At 32.3% G+C, this 22610-nt stretch overlaps 3 protein-coding genes and 1 pseudogene across 3 annotated transcripts; 3 read left to right on the top strand and 1 right to left on the bottom strand.

The window, feature by feature from the left end:
* Positions 1–1170: 1170 nt before the first annotated feature.
* On the bottom strand, positions 1171–3009 carry LOC123911559 (sugar carrier protein C-like). Its single transcript, XM_045963010.1, has 4 exons — positions 2880–3009; positions 2468–2793; positions 1708–2337; positions 1171–1611 (listed from the first exon to the last, which is right to left on the bottom strand). The coding sequence occupies exons 1-4, from the start codon at positions 3007–3009 to the stop codon at positions 1171–1173; spliced, it is 1527 nt and encodes a 508-aa protein (XP_045818966.1).
* A 1124-nt stretch (positions 3010–4133) lies between these two features.
* On the top strand, positions 4134–4267 carry LOC123903340 (annotated as a pseudogene).
* A 753-nt stretch (positions 4268–5020) lies between these two features.
* On the top strand, positions 5021–11075 carry LOC123902763 (phosphatidylinositol 3,4,5-trisphosphate 3-phosphatase and protein-tyrosine-phosphatase PTEN2A). The gene is made up of 13 exons (XM_045952549.1): positions 5021–5288; positions 6346–6879; positions 7405–7506; positions 7607–7663; positions 8494–8559; positions 8924–9100; positions 9217–9303; positions 9407–9471; positions 9541–9617; positions 9782–9828; positions 9965–10095; positions 10174–10243; positions 10368–11075. The coding sequence occupies exons 2-13, from the start codon at positions 6430–6432 to the stop codon at positions 10902–10904; spliced, it is 1866 nt and encodes a 621-aa protein (XP_045808505.1). The 5' UTR covers positions 5021–5288; positions 6346–6429; the 3' UTR covers positions 10905–11075.
* Positions 11076–15746: 4671 nt separating this feature from the next.
* LOC123902764 (cyclin-D3-1) lies at positions 15747–18357 on the top strand. Its single transcript, XM_045952550.1, has 4 exons — positions 15747–16541; positions 16633–16834; positions 17056–17192; positions 17602–18357. The coding sequence occupies exons 1-4, from the start codon at positions 16023–16025 to the stop codon at positions 17890–17892; spliced, it is 1149 nt and encodes a 382-aa protein (XP_045808506.1). The 5' UTR covers positions 15747–16022; the 3' UTR covers positions 17893–18357.
* Positions 18358–22610: the final 4253 nt, after the last annotated feature.

Genomic DNA, 22610 nt, shown 5'->3' on the forward strand with positions numbered 1-22610 from the left:
ATAAATATATATGAATAATTGCTCAATATTTCATAATTTCACACATTAAAAAGATAAAATATCACAAGTCAAAATAAAATAAAATTTATAATTCAAACCAGATGAAAAACAAAAACATTTCATATTCCTACGTCGTCGTTTTGTTTCAGATTTTTTTTAAAAATAAATAAATTAAAACGACGTCGTTTTGCCTTATTATTATTTTTTTTTAAATGCAAAACCGGTTGAACCGTCCGGCCGGTTCAACCCGGTTCGACCTCAGTTCACGCATTTTTTTGCCGGTCAGTTTCCTATCTGTTTTTTGCTCAAAAACGAACCGTTTTCATGACCGGTTCACGGTCCGACCGGCCGGGCCGGGCCGGTCCGGTTTTGATAACCTTGCATACAATACAAGCAAAAACCTATTAGCTATATTTGACAGTTTATTAGCTTATGTCTGAGTTTCATCATTGTCAAATGCATAAACAATCCCTGTGCTAGTCAAAGTAAATCCAAATGACACCAGATTTCAGCAACATTAGAGTATCTGATAAATATGAGCATAAAATTGGAAAGATGTTGCATTAAGAATGGTTTAGTGCTCAGAGATAACTGGTATATAGTTTGGATAATCTGCTATAAAACTATCAATTCGGAGTCGCTTGTTGAGTCACTAATGTAGGCCACATGACCAAAAGAAATGATGTAATAAATGGTAACTGGTAATTGATTTAAATGGAAGGATTTGATAGAAGCGAAGATGGAATGCTAAGGAAGAGGGAGGCTTCATTCTGCAAACTTGAGAAGGAAGAAGAATTTTAATGTGAGGTCAATTAAGTGTCAAGAAATGACATTTAGCAGTGTATAAAGTATGTGTTTCTTCCTGATTTGAGATAAAGAATCTAAAATGATCCAAAAAATATGAAAGTGGAAGATAATGTTAAGCATTTCAATAGTGCAGAGGGAGCATTGTGAAATAGTTGAGGAAGTTGAAGGATAGATAGTTGAGTAAAGTAGGCGTGTATATTTCTTACTAAAGCCCACATCGGCTACATCCTAAATCAAAGTAGAATGTTGAAGCTATAAAATAAAACGGGATTCTATGCATATAAATCACGGAGTCGTGTGATAAGTACATAGCGAACTATTCTTTCGCCTTTTACTAAAGAACTAGATAACATGCACCTAACACTACACTTCTTCCTTGGCATCATCATCTTTCACAAATTTACCCCAATAAGGATGTTTCTCCCACACAGTTGACATTTCTTCAATTGGAACTCCCTTGGTCTCCGGTAGAAACTTGTAAATAAATGTGTTCATCACAATAACAAAAAATGCAAAGAAGATAAACAATCCAAACTTCATGTGACAAAGCATTGTTGTAAAAATTTGAGCAATGACAAAGGTGCATATCATGTTAACGGAGACATTAATACTCTGAGCAGCCGAACGAACTTCGAGCGGAAATATCTCACTAGGCACCAACCATCCGAGAGGACCCCAAGACCACGCAAATCCCATTACGTACACACAAATGCACAACACAACAACAATGGCATACCATTTTGGCAATATACCCGGGTCACCGTCAACTCCAAACTTGAGAGCAATAGCTATAGCTACAACAATCTGCAAACAAAATTTAAATTAGAAACAAATCAACTTTAAAATTGAACTAATATTATATAATTTATAATTTAGTTAAATAAAGTTTATCTAATAAACCTGGCAAATAAACATCTGAATACCGCCTTCTAAAAATAGAGTTCGTCGTCCAAATTTATCAACGGTAGCAATTGAAACGAAAGTGGCCAGCATGTTACATCCTCCGGTAATCAATGCTGACATGAGAGAAGCAGTGCCACTAAAACCAATAGTTTTGAACAAAACCGGAGCATAAAATGTAATCACATTCATGCCGGTGAGTTGTTGGAAGAACGGAATAGCTATTGCCATTGTAAGTTGAGGTCTATATTTTCTATTCAACAAAGACATCCAAGGATGTTTAACTGATTTTGAAATATCACTAGCCAAAACCAAATCTTGAAACTCCTCGTCAACATCCGTGGTACCGCGAATTTTAATCAATTCTTCTTTGGCTTTGTCGTTTTGACCGCGTTCAATCAAGGAATTTGGTGAGTCGGGGAGGAAGATAGCACCTATGATGATCATTATCGCGGGGACGGAAGCAAAACCCAAACTATAGCGCCATCCTTCTCCGTTTTTCATTTTGTCGAAGAAGTAATTGAGGATATTAGCCACAAATATGCCTATGGTTATTGCTAATTGGAACATATTATTAAGAGCTCCTCTGTACTTGTAGGGAGCAACCTCGGATACATAGATTGGCACACTCTATTAAACAAACAAAAAAATGTAACATTAGTTTTAACCTAAGTATAATTAAATTGAAGCATCAAACTAATAAATACATAATTAAATTTTATAAATATGAGATCTAATTACATTACATAAATTAATTTACCTGATTAGCACATCCAATTCCGAATCCAAGTAACATACGACCAACAATGAGCATCCAAACTTCTTGAGCAAAACCATTCAAAGCAGCACCGGCAAGAAAAAGTACACCTCCGGTAATCATAGTCAGACGCCTTCCAAACAATCGAGTAATAATAGACGCCGCAAGAGATGCTACAAGAGCGGCCAGATACAACGAGGAGGTGAATAATGTTAATGTTTGGCTATCGAATTTGCAGTACTGGTTGTCGGATGGTTTTATATTAGCCTCCTTTTCGTAGACATTTGGAAAGAATTTCTTTAGAAACGGATCCATAGATGTAACTCCACCTACACAAAGTACATATATAATGTTACACAACATCAACATAGACATAACTATCGAGCAGAAACATGCGAATGCACGAGTATTTTACCTGAAATACCAAGATCATAACCAAAAATTAAACCACCAAAAGCAGCAGTAAGACAAGTGATGAAGACTCTAAAAGTGAGCTTTCCGGGATAATTTTTCCCAGAGCCATTGTTGATGATAGCACCTGGCATTGTGTCTCCTAAGAAAATATGTGAACTTTAACTAAGAAAATATGTGAAATGTGAAATTTAACTAAGAAAATATGTGAAATTTAATCCAGTAGAATATGGCTATATATATAAATTGGTTTGATTATGATATACACGAATATTGGATTCTGTTATTTGTTTTTTTTTTTTGACAAAGATTGTGTTATTTTTTAAAAGTATTGGATTTGTACAATAGGATCAATCATACGGAATGGATGAGTTTGATTTTGGATATATTCAATTAAAAAAAATTTACATAACAAACTCAGCCTCTAACGATAACTACCCATGGACTGACACATCACATGATGCAATCCGATTAATTAGGTCATTGCATATTAATTTGAACTCAACCAAGTCTCAAATATGCTCATCTTTTTTACGGAAAACAAGGATTTAAAAAAAATTTTAAAAAAATCAATGAAAACAAAATAATAATGAATCAATATTTTTTTTTTTGACGAAATAATGAATCAATATATATATAACCAAATATAATCAACAAATCTTATAAAAAAAAAAAAAATCAACAAAAGAAATATATAACCAACCAAGCATTCCGTCAAAAAAAAAACCAACCAAGCATTGTCACGGGTTCAAACTTGATTAATTAATAATTAATAACTATAATTTAATATATACAAATATATTAAAAAGTTATATATTGTTGTCCCATAAGTCCTAACTCAACCGGAAAAAAAATTCCGAAATTGTTAGGCCGAATGTTGTGATCCGGGTTCGAATCCGGGATCCCACAATTATATGAGTTTATTTTCAGTGGATTTATCACTTCATCTAAGACAAAAAAAATAAATATATATTGCTTTCTAAAAAAAAAGAACAATTATATTGTACTTATGGCTCGTTTGAAATTGTTTATTTTGAGCTTATGAAAAATAACTTATGCAAATAAATATGTTTTTATGTATTATTATTAGTTTGTCAAAGTAATTTATGAAAAAATAGCTTATAAAAATACAGTTTTCGTTAGTAAGAACTTATAAATTAACATCCTTCAAAAAAAAAAAACTTATAAATTAACATAAAAACTTATTTATTTGTATAAGCTATTTTGCATAAGCTCAAAAACAAGCTATTTCAAATGGACCCTTAGTAAATGCGTCTAAATTCAAAAATGAATAGCGAATTATTCCTTCGCCTTTTACTAAAGAATACCGTGTACGTGTCATTTAAAGCGGCATACGCTAATTTTTGAAAGAGTTTGTCTTTTAGAGGAACTCTGCAAATATAGTTTAAATTTTTTTATTTTAGTTTAAATTTTTTTAACCACTTACTTTATGTGATGTAGTGCCAAAGTTTAAAAAAATGACTGTATAAAATACTCCAAGTCGTTAACAACTTGCATTTTGTTGGTTAATAATTGTTTATTATTTAATATTAGTAAAAAGTTATATGTATAAGTGATATTTATCCAAATCTAAATATCAAATACGGAGAGATCCATTATGATGTTATTAAGGGTCATCACATAGAATATAAGTCATATCATTTTATGATTTGCTGCAATAGATTTGCACACTATTCTCACACTGTTTTGAATCGTGACCGTCTAATCTGATTTGAGGGATCAGTTTTGACATCAAGTGGTTTCAGCTCATCTGATCGCAATTATAGGAAATCAAACTGATTTTCTCCATACCAAATCAATCACCGGAACAACTAACCATTGATCCATTTTTAATACTCTCTCCGTCCCAAAATATAAAGATTATTTGACCACTGCATGCACACCAATACTTAATTTTGATTACAAATACTTTTAATTGTATATTAGCAAAAATTATATAAATTTGATATTTTGAAAATACTCGTCAAAACAAATCAAACAATATCTTATATGATAATATTTACATTTATATATTTTTAGAAAAATACGGTCAAAACAAGATATAAGAATAATGCATTTAGGTCTTGTAAAAATGTGACGGAGGGAGTATTTTTAAAGCTGATTATCCATATTCCAAAATGGAGATGATGCTGATCCAACCGATACAACATGAATAGGGTGCAGGGTACACTATACAACAGACAATAACCGCAGGACCAACTGCAACCGTGCGATTTCAATCCATGACATCAAACTCATCTTCATCATTCATATTGAACAGTAATGACGTTACGAAATTAATTCAACGTCTTCGTTCCCAATCTCATCGAATCTCGAAACCCTAATCAGCTCCTTCACTTGCCTTCTTCATCCACTTTCTCTTCATCTCCATCTCCATCTCATTCCACTTCTGGTAACATCACTTCCCATCTTTAGATCTGTATAATTACTTCTTCCACCTTTTGTTTCCCAATATTGTTTTCGATTTCATATTTCATTCATACGCTGCGCGAATCCCTTTTCTAATTTCAATCTATGTATATTCCTGATTCATACCTAGGGTTTCTATTCTGCAATTTTATTTTAAATTGAAGTTGAAACTCTCCAGGTTTTTAGATTACTGAAATCATTTCCCTGCAATATTTTTCGCTATGATAATAATGGTCAAGACTAATAATAACTGATAGTTTTTTATTAGCATATGATTATTGCTGTTAGGTTTTCATTTAATTTAATTTAATTTTGTTTAACCTTTTTAAAAGCTGAATAGATGAGTAACAACAACTATTGTATGTTTTTTTTTGACAAAAACAACTATTGTATGTTAGTTAGGATAGTATTGGTTTAACATTTTAAGGGTTTACTCTATTCTCCTCTAGGTAGATGAAAGACGTGACTGTACATTGTCTGCTTATAATGAAAGGCACGGCCGCACGGCATAGTGCATGTTTGGTTTTGCAATGACAAAAATTGATTTTGTAAAATTGGTTTTACTTAAAAGTGAGTTGAATGTAAAAGTGATTTATGTTTGGATACATTTATGTAAAAGTGAGTTGAATAATAAGTTTCAGTGTAAAAATCATGTTTAGACTCAAAAGCTACAAATCCTAACTTCAAGTTAGAATCACTTATGGAGGCAAAATCTATTATACTCGAGAGCAAACAAACATGTCAAAATCAATTTTATACTCGAGAACAAACATGTCTGAATGCTCCAAACGTGAAACCAAACATAGGCATGGTAAAATTATATAAGAAGCTGCATAATAAGAGACGATGTAATCACAATCACAAATGTAAATATGAGTAGTATAGAGACATATCTTCTTTCTTCCATCAAGGATATTGTTAGTATCTTTTAGTTGAGTTTGTTGGAGTGATCAAATGAGTTTGTGAAATGTAAAAAGTAACATTATTTGAATTTTTCACCAAGTTTTCTTACTAATGTTATGTTATGTCTGTATTTGTAGCCTCAACCGAAAGACACTGTTTGGCCAGAGCCACCTAATGATAGAATTTCCAACTTCTGCATAAGTTTGATTCTCTTAAATAGAATGGATCCAGCGCCCGGTGATGCGTCAAATCCACCTCCTCTGAAAATACCATCTACGGCACCTCTTGCTAAAGAGGATGATGGCCAAGATTCTGCTGCTGTAGCCTCTGGACAAGATAATACTGCCCGTGAAGCACCATCTAGGCTATCTCCTACCGGCATATCTTCGTGGGCCAAAAATTTAAATATTTCTAAGTCATTTTCTGGTAACCAAGATGACTCTTCAAGTGAAAATGTTGCAAAATCAACGTTTGCACGGTTTACAAGTAATCTGGGATTGCGGTTGTCTCCAAAATCTCCTGTGGTAGATGACAATTCCAATGAACCGGCAGCACAATCTAATTTGTTTGGAAGTATCACAAAAGGTCTTGTAGACTCTTCGAAGAATGCGGTGAAAGCTGTGCAGGTCAAAGCGCGGCACGTTGTTTCTCAAAACAAACGCAGATACCAGGTGTTGTTATTGTTCAAATGGTTGTGTTTTAGTTTTGGTTAGCTGATAGTGTCTTGCTCTTATACATCCGAACAATTTATTGCTTCTTCTATTGGATTTTTGCTCTAATGCCTGGTTCTCAGTTGCTTTCCCTTTTTGTACAATAGTTTAAATTTATTGCTTCTTCTATTGGATGATCTAATTAAGCTTTGTTTTTTTCACCTGGCTCCCTAGATCATCCAATCTTATAGCTGGCAATGAATTTATAAAGCCCTGACTTTTGTACAGTATACATTTGCTTACTTCCTTTTAGTATTAAAAATGCCACACAAGATTTGGTGTTCTGTTTGATGAACATTCTATTTGCATCACTTGAGAAAAGCTCGTAGAAATTTAGGACATAATTATTGTCCTGACTTGTGAATTGTGATAGATTGAGTTTGTTTTTCATATTTCTTTGTTTCACACCATGTGTCATGTTCTCCCCCCTTAGAAATTTTTGACTAACATGTGCTATTGTCCATTTCTATTACCTCTTTTTTTCAGGAGGGAGGTTTTGATTTAGATATGACATATATCACAGAAAACATTATTGCAATGGGGTTCCCTGCTGGTGACATGAGCTCTGGGTTTTTTGGTTATGTTGAAGTGAGTTAGTAGATTTTCAAAGCACTATTTCTTGCTGGTTGTTTACTTACATCTTAAAGATAAGTGTTCTGACTTTTTAGTTTCTGTATATGCAATGCAGGGATTTTACAGAAATCACATGGAAGAAGTGATCAAGTTTTTTGAGACTCACCACAAGGTAGATAGGCATGCCCTGACATGTGACGTTACACGTTATTCTGCCTGTGTCTTTTTATGTAATTTATTTAAAGTCAAAATCAATGTGGTATTGTACAGAATGCTGTTTTATTTCATTAGGGTGTCTATAACAATTTTTTTTGAAATTACTCTCAACACTTGCAAGTGAATTCTGTCTATGGCCATACAATCTCCCCCTTTGCTTGGCTTACTCTGCCACAGCTTAAATCAAAAGGAAACGTTGATATGAAAATCAAAAGGAAATGATGAATTGCTGAACAAGTTTCCTTGAGCTATTTTCATTTCCTTACTTTGGTAGTTAAAAAAATTCAAAACTTAACATAAAACAAATGAAAAATTAAGACATTATTTTGAGTCTTGTGATAACAATAAACATCACATATAAAAGAAATTTATACACATTATGTGAAAAGACAAGTATAACATAAAATACTTTAATGTATACATATAAGCTTTATTATAGCACACTGCTCGGGGGCGGGGTATGATCCGGGTCCCCAAACCATCCTCGGGGGGATTTCTCCCGAGTCCCTGCAGGAACCCAAATGGGGCAGTCCCCAGGGGGATCCCTACTTACTGATACAAATTGACATCCTTAATTTTGTGTAATCTGAGCACCTGATTCATATTTTTGTTACCCTGCTACTGTGCTTGCATATTTTGTAGTTTGATGCAGGGTTGAATTTTATGGGAGGAATCTTACATGGTGTTTTTTTTCCCTACAAGGCCTTAAACTTTGAAACTTGACGAGTCTTTGCCATTCCCATTTTCACATCAAAATTTGCATTTGACTTGTTTTTTGATATGCAGGATAAATACAAAGTATATAATCTTTGTTTGGAGCGCCTGTATGATGCATCATTGTTCGAGGGGAAGGTGATTTCTGATTTCCATAAGTCTTGGATAGGAAAAATGTGTTAGAACCGTTTAACCCTGTTGTAAATTTATTTTTAACAACTTTTAAGAATCATTGATGTAAATTTCCTTTTTAATAAAATTGATATATTACTTGAGTTTTAAATTTTAATTTAATAAATCTTATTCAGATAATGTATTCTTAAATTAACTATTATTCAATATTCACACGATCTGTCGGTAGTCTTGTTCAAGATGCTAGACAACCTATATAATGTCAAATTTCTGTTTCACATGAATTTTAAGTTTTTTATTCTGTGTTATATTTCAATCGAAATTTGTTTGAGCAGCTTATTGCATCTGAACTATGAAATCCCTTCTTCAGGTTGCTAGCTTCCCATTTGATGACCATAATTGCCCACCGCTTCAATTGGTTATATCATTTTGTCAAAGTGCTTACTCATGGTTGAAACAAGACATTGAGAATGTGGTAGTTGTCCACTGTAAGGCTGGGATGGCCAGGACAGGGTTGATGATTTCTAGTCTCCTACTATTCTTAAAGGTTAATAGTTTCTAAGTATTTTCTTGAAAATATGATGTGTGTGCTTGATAATTTTCATCCGTCTTGTTGTGTTGCTCAGTTTTTTTTTAATTTTTTTTTGATTAAATGTACTGCAGTTCTTCCCGACCGCTGAGGAGTCCATGGATTACTATAATCAGAAAAGATGTGTTGATGGAAAAGGACTTGTTCTGCCTAGTCAGATTGTAAGTTCAGTTTTGTAATGTGTTATTAGTGCAAAATTGGATTATGGCATTATTACTCACGTACGATCTTATTGTCATATGTTTTACTATTTTCTTTCTATAGAGGTATGTCAAGTATTTTGAACGGGTCTTGACTTACTTTAATGGCGAATGCCCACCTCCCCGCAGGTATGTACCACTGAAAACATTACTTTGATGTATATCTGTTTTCATGTGCTGACATCATATTGTGTGCAGGTGCATGCTTAGGGGATTCCGGCTTCACAGATGTCCTTATTGGATCAGGCCATCTATAACCATCTCAGATCATAGTGGTGTGCCTTAAATTCTTGTACTAAATATTGCCCTTCTGTTTATAGTCCATGTCCTCCTGTTTATACTCAATTATTAGCAGTGATAAATTGATACATATTTTGAAAGGGCAGAGTGTGAGATGAGAGATTGCTCAGTTTGCCAATGACTGTTTTCTAATGTGTAGGTGTGTTGTTCTCAACCAAAAAGCATCCAAGAACCAAGGATCTTTTGGTGCGTCTCATTAATAATATGATTTCAGTTTATCAAAATATTGATTGAATTGTCGTGCCAAAGCTGTGCCTTTTTTCTCTCTCTTCATTTTCAAGTGTGGGAATTTCTCTGAGATATGGTCTCTCATTATTTGCAGCCAGAAGATTTTTGGTTTACTGCACCAAAAAAGGGAGTGATGGTCTTTGCTTTGCCTGGAGAGCCTGGTCTCACAGAGTTGGCTGGGGACTTCAAAATCCATTTTCATGATCGCCAAGGAGATTTTTACTGGTAATTAGTTTTCTTCATCAATGTTCAATTGCCTTTGCTGCCTATCTCATGTTGAACTGAAATATCTTTCTCTTTTAGTTGGTTGAACACAACCATGACAGAAAACAGAAAAGTTTTGAACACCGGTGATCTTGATGGCTTTGACAAGGTAAGCTATTGTAAGGCCTAGCTGCCTCCCGTTAACTCTACTAATATAAATTCCATTTTTATCATCCAAAATAATCAGGGCCTTGTAGTTAAATGCATTTTTCATTGGAATGGTATTCTTGCAGAGAAAATTGCCTTCTCCAGGATTCCAGGTTGAGGTTGTGCTGGTGGATCATAATGGTAATGTTGTAGCTTCCAAACCTGAAATTACAAAGAAATCTGATGAGAGTTCAAGTACCAATCCCGCCCCAGTTGAGGCGAGCAACCCCACACCAAATGCAAACAAAGAATCATCAGGGGATGGAGATCAGGACAAGGACGACGTATTTTCAGATGGTGAGGCAGAGCATCCTGCTTCTTCAAGAAGCAAGCAAACAAAGGCACCTTCTGAATCAGTTGAAACAGTTGCAAGTGCCACCAAAGAATCTGAGGCAAACAAAATTTCAAATCAAATCACAAATATAACACATGCAACAGAACAAGTTTCTTTGGGTAGTAAGATCTCTACACCAAGTCAAAGTACTGGTGAGCCAAAAAGTGATGTTGGTGGAAGAACAGTGTCCAGTCTCGACGGACCTAGCTCAGAAAGTGAGTTTAAGGCCATGGCTGCAGATGCTTCTGTTTTTACGTTCGGAGATGATGAAGACTATGAAAGTGATTGAGGTTCAACAGGATTACATCATGCTTATCTTTATACCTTGATATTTGTACATAATATTTGCTTGCAACTTCGTATTCAACAATATCATGTTCATCCATTTGTTCGTTTGTTGTAATGATATTTCTGGCGACAATCACTGGCAATGCACTAATGGAAAATAATAATTTGCTCACTTTTTGTTATTGATTGGTCATATAATGTTCCTTTGTTTAACTAATCGACATACTGTCACTTCGAATAAATGAAATCAGGAAACTTTAGTTAATTAGTTGATCTACGGCAAACTATTGAACGGAAGGAATGATTGTTACTCATCTGATAATTAGGTTGATCATCATTCATCATTAAAATAGTAACACGTTGTTGATCATCATTCATCATTAAAATAGTAACATGTTAGTTGTTTTAAAACTAGGATATAGGAAATGAGACAGATAGGTGATTTTATTCAAACAATTAGATCAATCTACTTGTCATACTAGCACGTTTCTAACTAATTTTAAAATCTTTAAATTTCTGGATCAGTGTAATCTTTTCCATTTTTATTTATTGTTTCCACCAGCACACTTCAAGTTATGATGGAGCAGGTCCAATATGACAACTTAATCTGAGGAAATATAACTGAGTAATGTCTGCTAGAGTGCTCTGTTTGAACCATACATTTTCTTTGAAGGCTACAAAAACTTTATGCAAATTGACATGGTGCCCATCTTGATGACTTGCGTGCTTGAAAGCCGCGTGTCTCATAACTCAATTCTACAAAACAGACTTTAAGCTGAATGATGCCTTATATTTATAAACAATTTTTTTGGCCATATCCCATCTAATTTGATTAATAAATTAACTATTGAAATAATTAATAATTTAATTTATATACAATGACATTATAATAATTTAAGGCATAGATTCTCTTGCAATTTTTTATGCATTAAATCAAGTCTCTCTATAATTTTGTTTGATATGTTATTCTCTACAACATAACTTTTTGTTTAAATGGACAAAATAAGAAAAAAGAAAAGCCTAAAAAGTTACTATGTGCACGCCAGTGACTCAAAGGGAAATGTACCCTTAACAAAGGCGATGCTGTCTGTCTCTGTGTTGGTTGGGTTAATAGTATAATGGTAGCTAGTGGAATTGGTGCACCTTCAGTCTTTGCATACCTTTTTCAGTGTTTGGTGCCTTCCCTTCCTTTTTACTATAAGAGTCATGCACCTTTGATCAAGTCCAAGTCTTAAGAAAAATCTAAATTTAATTTTTTCTCAATATTTTAAAATTTTTACCCTGTTGTAGTCATAATTTTACAAATAATTGTACAATAAAGCATTTGTCTTCAGCTGCATGTGTCTGCAACTCAATTTTTTTAGAATTGTGCAAAAATTGTTTTTTAAGAAATAAAAGTTATGTCATATAATTGATAATAATATCATCAAAATCATGCTAAACTTAAACTAACCCAAAAATGCTTAAATGAGATGACACATATCTCTTATAGTTTAACTAACGTTCTGGATTTAATATCTGATTTGGACATGCAACAACGTTAAAACTCTCAGAGAGAGTTTTCCGACCATTTGAATCTCGCTAAGATCAAAAGATTAGTCTCTATAGTTGTGCGCGAAAAATATCTGATTTAAAAAAAACACTTATAGAACTAAAATATTAATATTAATTAATACATTAGCATAAGTATGTGCAAAATGATCTGAAAATTACCAATCGTTAGTTGGTTCAATAGTAATTGACGCTTAATTTGATAGTGAGGATCACGGTTCGATCCCCCGCACCAGATTAATCCGGCTGTCAAAGCAAAAAAACAAAAAATATCTGAAATTTCACCCTCTTAAAGCATGTGCAAAATAAGTACGTTATAATTTTTATTTTATTTTTAAGGCAATAAGTGCATTAGCTAAAGTGTGAACATCTTTATCTCAATAAAATGCACCCCTCTATAATAAGCACCTTTAGCTAAAATTTCAAATGAGATGAGACACATAAGATATAAATAAGACTAACCCAAAAATGCTCAAATGAGATGAGACACATAAGATATAAATTTCAAACAGCATTTTAAAACTAAATGAGTTATGCTAATCATATATTTTTATTGAATAAAGACAGTCACAAATGCACAAACAAATAACACATGTTGAGATTGTCTCTAAACAGGACAAGTTTATGTGTTCGTTATAGTAATGTACTATACGATCCAGTTTTTGTATTCTCTGCTTGAATGGTAGTGACTATTTATTTATAAGTTTTAAATTATCAATATTCGATCTGCAGACAATAACGCCAGGAATCATAAATATCATTATCAGAAGTGCCTATTCAAAAATAAATAAATTATCAGACGTGCCAATTTCCATGTGGTCAAGCACATTCCCTTAAATATACTATCATAAATTTTCTATGCAAAAGAATAATTAATCCCTTTTTAGGAACAGAAGATGTTAAATCATAAAAAGTATAATCAACCATTCAATAATGGAAGCACTTCTTCTTCCTAACTATATAAGTGTTTTCTCAAAGCCTGTATGTTACATTTTTTTTTCTTTCTTTTCGATGAATTAATAGTTAGAATTTCACCTTTTAAAGTAAATAAGTGGGAGTATTAGAGTTCAAACTCTGATCTTACATATTATATACAATATCTTATCAAATTCATTTTTTTATAATCCATAATAAACATACTCTCGTAAACAAAGTACTCTAAAAAATGAGTCCTTCTGCCACTTGCACTCATTGTAGCCTCCAAGACGAATCCATTGTATTCGGGACTGTGAGTTCTCTTGTGGCCTTTGGAACCACATTGATTTTAACAATCTGAATTTCTTCTCAAATATGGATGTTTACGATTGGCTCAAGTTGGGTGTCACATGATGTGCCCGAACAATGAGACTTGATCCTTAAGTCGGCTCTCCTTCAACATTCGAGCTATGGTCGAAACTTTCAAAAACTGCTTCTCCCCCGCTTCTAACGACGAGGTAGTTCATAGATATATCAAGTGCAACAATAATAATTACTCTTGTATCATTTTTAATGTGGACCGAAGTTGCCCTGGTTCTCCCATTCAATCTGGATTTGGAGGCATTATTAAAAACACATTCGACCACTATCTTGCAAGTTTCTCAGGCTTCATTCAAGGGTCATCTGACATTTTGCTTGCTGAACTGTATGTTATCTATAAGGACCTCTTGTTGGTTAATAACATGGGTATTGATGAACTTGTCTGCTACTCTGATTCTTTACTTTGGTAAACATAGAAACCGAAATTTATTTATTTATAATAACAAATTGGATGCCCTGAAAACAGTTAGTGGACTAGGCCGTTGTTGCTTGCTATAATCTGTTAGCACCCGGCCCATGAAGCCAAAAAAATTCAAGTTAATCCTTGAAGCGTTGAGTAACTTTTTTGGGTGGCTAATAATCATATTAATCTCTATTTATTTATTTTTTACAGTAACAATCAAGTTAATCCTTGAAGCGTTGAGTAACTCTTTTTTGGGTGGCTGATAAATAATCATATGAATTTTTGCTTTCTAGTAAATGTTACATATAAAAATTGGGCAAAGTTTTTTTTTTCTTTTTTCCGACAAACATTACTAAAATTTACACATAATAGTATATTAAAATTTAGATAAGAGTATTTTAACCTAATAATATCAACATTGTTAATTAAACTAAACCTTTGAAACAATTGAGTAAGATTTTTTAGTATAAACAAATAAAGACATAAGAAGAAGAAATAAATGAAAAAGTGTGAAAATGAAATTGAAGATTGAAAGGTATAAGAGAGGTTGTTTTCATGGGTCCAACTTGATGTGCGTGCCCTAAGATGTAATGTAATTCTGCCCGCCAACTAAACATAAACACCGAAAGCACAAACAACTCAAAATATAAAGAATCAAGAAAAGAAGACCATACTATATATGAGAAAAAATCACCAACAAAAAAGGAGAAAAAGATAAATCATTTCTAAACATAAAAATTCCAATGTCTATTACCGTATCATTTGATTTTTGTGGTTATGTAGAAATTTAAAAGTAAGAGACAAGAAAAAATGTACTAACTACTACATATATTATCTATACTCTTAAAATAAATATTAATATTATAGACTACAATAGAAAAAATATGATGATTAAAAAAATACATTACTATAATATTAGTAATATAATATGAAATAATAATAAAAATAAAATCCAATTGTTCGGTTTAAAATATAAGAATTAATTTTAAATTGGTGAGACTTTACATCACCTTTTTATAATTTGAGCGTATTTATCAAACAATCAATAAAAACAAACCACATTGTATGTAGTACTCACAAGTAACTTTTAATTGACATGCATATGACTTCTTCTCATTGATTGTTGGGTAAATATTTCTAAATTATCAAGAGTTTGTGTAGAAAAAACATTTTAAATTAGAGTTTAATATTTTTGACGCATAAATCAGAGTTTAATGGGTATACTACGTTAAAGTAAAATATTTTTACATAAACATCGAATAAAAATTAATTATTACTCTACATCATACATTAGAGTAAAGTGTAGTGAATAATATGTCAGAATAACTGCCGTTGAATTGAACGAAAATATAAAATAATAAGATGGATACATGCTAATATCTCTATTAAATTTTACTTCATCCACCCCTCTGAAAATAAGTGTCACGGTTGACTACCGTACACTTACCAATACACAACTTTAACCGTTAATATTTTTAATTATAATATTATTAAAAATTTATAAAAAAATTAATATTTAAAAAATACTCATCTTGAATTTATTATATTGATATTTGATATTCATATAAATATATAAAGACAAGTGTGACACCCACTCAGCTGAAAATCATCACTCTCTTCTATTCTCTCTAGTTCTCTCCTATACACTATACTACTACTACCTCTCCCTACTTTTCTTTCTCTGTTTTCACATCATATCTCTCTCTATCTCTTCTTTACTTCTTCACTTCTTCACACACACAAACACAGAGAGAAAGAGAGAACACAGACAAAGAGAAAAAAGAGAGTGAGATGGGTTTGAGACTCAGTACTGTTTCCTTCTTTTTATAATGAACAAAGGACCACAAATCCTCTTCTTCACTGAAGAAGATGGCAATCCATCATCATCATCATCACAATCAACTCAATCAAAACGTTTCATCTCTTCTTCTAGATACTCTTTACTGTGATGAAGAAAAATGGGAAGAAGAACAAGAACATCATGAAGATGATTTATCATCTGAACAAAGTGATGTTACAACAAACAATGATATCTTTGATTCTACTTCCCTTTTTCCTCTGCTTTTCTTAGAACAAGATTTGTTCTGTCAAGATGAAGAACTTAACACTCTTTTCATCAAAGAAAAAACTCATTATGAAGATCTGAATTTTGATGACTCACTCTCTCAACCACGTCGTGAAGCTGTTGAATGGATCCTTAAAGTCAATGCCCATTATGGTTTCTCTTCTCTCACTGCAACACTTGCTGTTACTTACTTTGACAAATTCATTTTAACCTTCCATTTTCAAAAAGATAAACCATGGATGCTTCAGCTTGTTGCTGTTACTTGCATCTCTTTAGCTGCTAAAGTTGAAGAAACACAAGTTCCTCTTCTCTTAGACCTTCAAGTATGTTACCATATTTGGTTGTTCTGTTCTGTTTTCTTTTTCTTATGTTTTGGTTGTGATGTTCTGTTTTTTTTTTTTTTTTTTTTTTAAGGTGCAAGATACCAAATATGTGTTTGAGGCAAAAACTATTCAAAGAATGGAACTTTTGATTCTTTCAACACTGAAATGGAAGATGCATCCTGTAACACCACACTCATTTCTAGATCACATTATAAGAAGGCTTGGTTTGAAAACTAATCTTCATTGGGAGTTTCTTAGGCGTTGTGAGAATCTTCTTCTATCACTACTTTTAGGTAAGTAAGCAATATCATCAATAATAGTTGTAGGAATAGTAATAGTAGTACTCTTTCAGTTACATAACATTATGAGCATTATTGAGTAGTAGTACTTTGACTTTGTTGAAAAACTTTACCTTATGCATAAGTACAAAAAATGAATATGTATAAAATAGTAGTAATAAAGAAAGACAAAATGTTGATTTTTTTGTTATATGCATGTTGTTGTTTGTGTATAGATTCAAGATTTGTTGGTTGTGTTCCTTCTGTGTTGGCCACTGCTACAATGCTGCATGTTATAGACCAGATTGAACAGAGTGATGATGGTGTGGAGGACTACAAAAATCAGCTTCTTAATGTTCTCAAAATCAGTAAGGTCAGTATATAGTAACTGGATATATGTTCATGTGTTATGTTTTTTGTTTAGTTTATGTTAATTTTAATTTAATACAAGTACTTTAATTTAATAGAACTACTCAATGGGACCATATAAAATGTGTCCATGACCAGCATCTTAGATTAATAATAAATAAATGTCGGGCAAACACTCCAGTACACATCTTATTTAGATATGTATCAGATGTGTATAATCCTAATAGGTCCGCAAATATTTGTGAATCTATCAGAATTGTCCAGATTAACAAATGTACCGGTAGATATCTTAATAAGATGTGTACCGAAGAATTCACATGATATTAATTAATTAATGAACATAATGATAAGCACATGATTTGATTTAGTATAATGGTTACTTAATTCAACTCTGCAATTTTTTTTTTTTACAGGAGAAAGTAGATGAATGTTATAATATGATTCTGCAAGTAACAAATGCAAATTCTAATGATGATTATTATGGTAATAAACGAAAGTATGAACAAATCCCTGGTAGTCCAAGTGGCGTAATTGATGCTGTATTTAGTTCTGATGGTTCCAACGATTCATGGACAGTGGGGTCATCAACATATTCAACATCAGAACCTGTGTTTAAGAAGACCAAAACTCAAGGACAAAATGTTAATTTGTCACCTCTTAACAGGGTTATTGTCGGAATTCTTGCCACTGCAACCTCTCCTTAAAACCTTCCCTCTGAATTTTCTATGTCCTTAAAAAAAAACCAAATAACCATAAAAAAAATTACCACAAAAAAGATCTATATTTATCTACTATGGTTATGTTCATGTTGCTACTAAACTGATCTAGTTAGTTTAGTAGTGTCTTTCTTTGAATCTCTTCATTTCCAACAATGTCCCAAGTTCATTTACACGAATCTCTTGAAGAGGATGATGATGATGATGATAGAGGATGAAAAAATGGTTGAATTTGCTGAGGGAATTGATTAAAGAGGAGAGGACAAAGTTGGCAATGAAGATTATTATTACTATGAGCAAGAAAGCACCTTATGATGCTATGCTATGATGATATGTTTCATTTCAAGGCACTTTATTTTTATATTCAATGGATCTTTTCTAAGACCATACCAAATTTGGACATATTTAAATCATATATTTCTATAATAAATAATTGGGAATAATTTTTGTTCATATGTGTATGTGCTTTTATTCATTTCTTTTGTTTGAAATTGAATCATTGGATGGATGCATTGTGGTGGGAAACTCTGTTAAGTATCATAGAGATTTGCGACTGACCCAATTGGTCCACTCAAATATTTTCACCATTTTCTTTATCATAATAGTAGTTTATTTTTAGACTAAATATTTAATTTGGTCTTCATTGTTTGTTTCTCCATCCAATTTAGTTCATGACTAAAATATTGGTATAGTAAATGTGAGTTAGAACTTAGAAATCTTATATCAGATGAAAATGCGAGTGTTGAGCAATATATAAGCGGGATATCTAATGCTTTAAGATTTTGAATATGAATGGTATTTATCAAAGGCGAAAGGAATTGTTTTTTTGTGTCAAAAGTATTCCCGACAATGACATTGTCTTGCTAAGTCTTACATTGGATGTTGAGCGATGTATATATATGTGAGATGATTTATGTATCTAATGCTATAAATCTTTGAGTGAACTGTCGACTAAATGTGAATAATTTTCCGAACTACTTATAACCGAAAAACAAAATACACTAATTAGATTGGACCACAAGAAAATTATGAGAGACCATTTTTATTTGTGTATTTTTAGTAGTAGAAAGGAAACAAATGAGACAGAAGAAATAAAGAAATGTTTTTTTGTAGAGATTAAGAAGAAGGATTTGTTTGTTTGCATGTGAAGGAAGAAGTAGTTTGTCGGGCATTGGAGTTTTTTGGTGTTTGATTGGAAGATTGAGTTGAGTCTATTGACCTCGTAAGAAGGGCCAACACAACACAACACAAAACAACACTTGGTCTTATACAAATGACCCTTAATGTAATGTAATCTAATCCATGCTCTTCTTCCATAAACCTAACCACTGACCTATTCACTGAAAACACCAGCTATGTTTTACCTCTATCACTGCGCTCCATTTATTACTCCTACACCATGCTTTGTACGGCACATCAGTTACTATACTAGTAGTAGGAGTAGTACATACTCCTAGTTCATTGTACTAGTATTTTCCAACATATGCATTAGCATGTCATTATCAAAAAAGATTAGAGTTAGATAGCACTAATTAAATAATGTACTATAGCCTATAGTACAGTAAAAACCTTTTACTAGTTGGTACTAGTATTAGTACTATTGTCCAATATTAATTGCATTGCAAACACCTTCATTCCATAAAATGTTACTGTGGTAAAAGTTGTCATTGACCAAGGACGACTATATGAGCTTTATACAACTCTTCAATCAAAACTTTGGTCAGCTCTTGTACATCTTTGCCAATCCAATAATTTCACCACAATCTATGTTACCGATTTCTATGATACGGATTGAACCTATGTGACCCTCACATTGGGTTCGTGACTTTCTATATGAAACTTCAAGTTGGATTATTGAAGTCCAACTTACGTATAGAAATTTAGAGAACATTAATTAAATTTATCGAATAACCCTTGCTTTATCAAATGTAGTTTACATTTTATCGGAGTACATTAATTATTACATGCAAAAACATACAACATTTAAAAAAAGAAAGGAGGGAGTATATAGAATTAGTTTTGTTGGTATCCAAACATTTATAAGTTGTCATATACTACTTTATTATTAGTTAAAATATCATGTCTTATTGCACAACCACAACAACTTAGCGGTCAAGAGAAGGTGACAATTGAATAATGATGGTTAATAGTAGTACTAATGACAAGCATAGGACATACCAAAGAACACGGAAAAAAAAATTCAAAACAAAATTCAAAGTATAGTATTAGTGGGATACATAACATAATGAACTTTTCAATGCTTATGTTATGCAATGCAAGCATTGCATTGGAGTACTTGTTAGTTGGATTAGACTAAGTATGATTAATTGCAAAACTCTTTTTAAAGAAACAAAAGAAAGTTACCATACCCCATGTGGAGATAACATTCCGTAGACTTTTTCCCTTTCTCTAAATTATGTTGAGATTTCTTTTTTCTTTTTGTTTTTCTCCTTCCTATAACTTTTTCTTTTATGGTGCAAAGATTCATCATCATCATCATTCTAGTGGATTCACTATAGTGCATGCTTCACCTTTTGCTTGTTTTTACTTTACTTTTTTTTGGTCTTTGTTCTTGTGTGAAAAATAAAAAATAAAAATAAAAAATAAAGTTCAATCTACTTTTTTCACGTGTATACACAATTTCTATAAAGATATTGCAATCTAAAATAAAAACACATTGTATGGAGCAAAATGGATTAAGAATTATGTATATATCTTGGTTTGGTATTTTAGAATTAAAAAAGTTTTTACCTTGGAGGGGTTATAACTTATAAAGCATAAGAATGCCATATTTGTTTGTTTTTATTAAGTGAAGTGCGATTAGTAATGCAAGAAATGAAGAAAAAAACAAAAGGAGTAAGTAGAATCAAAATGCTTTTAGTTTTGTGGTGTCTTTGACAAAATACACATCTAATCATAAATTATGATATAGTAATGCATAAAGGCAATGGATTTTATTATGGGGGACATAATCTGATTTTGTAGGAAGATTGTCCTTGGTTCTATTAATATTTTTCTCCACTTTTAAGTTTGGTGTACATTATATATAAGATAGTACCATATGGATTATGACTTCATGAATCAGACAGAAAAACTATAGTGAAAAAATTGTTTTTCCAAATTTATTTAGGAGGACCAAAGCTTATTATGTAAATTAGTTATGTATGCCCCCACACCAATAATTGTAGAATAATAATATGATACATTGGGGACTATAAGCTTGATGATTTTAACCTTTTTTTGTTGACCTAGTCACATCCATTATTTTATTAATTACTACTAGTAGTTTTAATTAATTAATAATTAACATAAATTAAGACCCTCAATGTAATTTTGCTATGGTGTTTTCTTGGTTACTTACAGCTGTAAAGTCTAAAAGAACAATAAAAAGAGGACCATATATGTTTGTGGACCCTAACCTCTCATTTCAATGTCTCTCTATTTCTCTCTTACATTTTTGCATGACAAATGCAAATGGAAACAAATGCCTAGGTTGCACAATAAAACATTACTAGTACTCTTATCAATGCTTACAATTCTCTTCAGAACAAAGCAATAAAGCATACCATAAAAATGCATCTTCATAAATACAGTTGTATCTATTACTGGGAAAGCTGAAGCTGATGACTATTCTCACTGTATAAACCATTCCAAAATGCTAAAATCATGCAACTTTAACCATTAATGATCTCTTATTGCTAAGGACAGTCCTATAAATAAAAGTGAAAAATATCACAAAATCAAAATTTAAATTTAGTTCAGCCAACTTGAAGATTAATATATTTCATAGCGAGTTTCATGTAGCCTAAGTCGTTGAGATAGTATAGAGACGTCTGTTATAATTGAAAACTATAATTACGGTGGATTTGAAAAGAAAATTGTTTGGACCTCAAATGCGACAAACATATTACTTAGAGAATTTCCTATGCTAGAAGAAAAGTTATATGTGTTTTTTTTATAAAAAAAATCGATATTTGACCTGAAGACCGACTAATTCGAATGATTTATGTTCTTAACTTAGTTTAAGTGGAACCACAATTACTAAGAACATGTTATTGCTAATGAATTGTTTTTGGTGTGGTTGTTAATGCTACATCATGCTCTTTCAAGGCTTAAAAGTTTAAATCTTGTTCTTATGAGTTCTTAAAATGTAAGAACACACCCATTGAAAGTGTTTGAATGGCATTCAACTTGCCATGATAATAAGACCTAGAGAATTAAATAGTTGGTCCTCACTTTATTTTCAACCCACAGCTTCAAAAAATCCACAAACACCTTTGCGTAGCACCTAGGAACAACCAACATGGTTGGAATCTGTTAGAAATAATATAAAACCATTGATATGGCTCTATCCTAACACCTTAAGGTTTTGGGATAATCGGTTATTTGACATGGTATCAGAGCCTCTATGACTAAGTGGTCTAGAGTTCGATCCCCGCTCCCCTCACTTTCTAATTAAAAAAGTGGAATTTAAGCATATGGTAGGTGGACCTATGCATTATCCACACTTCAAGCCCAAGTGGGCTCTTGCGTGAGGGGGCATGTTAGAAATAATATAAAACCATTGATATGGCTCTATCCTAACACCTTAAGGTTTTGGGATAATCGGTTATTTGACAGAATCCAAATGAACCATTCTTATTGCGTCGTATAATTGATTTTCACATATTTGATTGTTCTCGCATAAATTGATTTTGTTTAAAAAA

Source organism: Trifolium pratense, linkage group LG1, assembly GCF_020283565.1.
Source record: "Trifolium pratense cultivar HEN17-A07 linkage group LG1, ARS_RC_1.1, whole genome shotgun sequence".
Taxonomy (NCBI): Eukaryota; Viridiplantae; Streptophyta; class Magnoliopsida; order Fabales; family Fabaceae; genus Trifolium; species Trifolium pratense.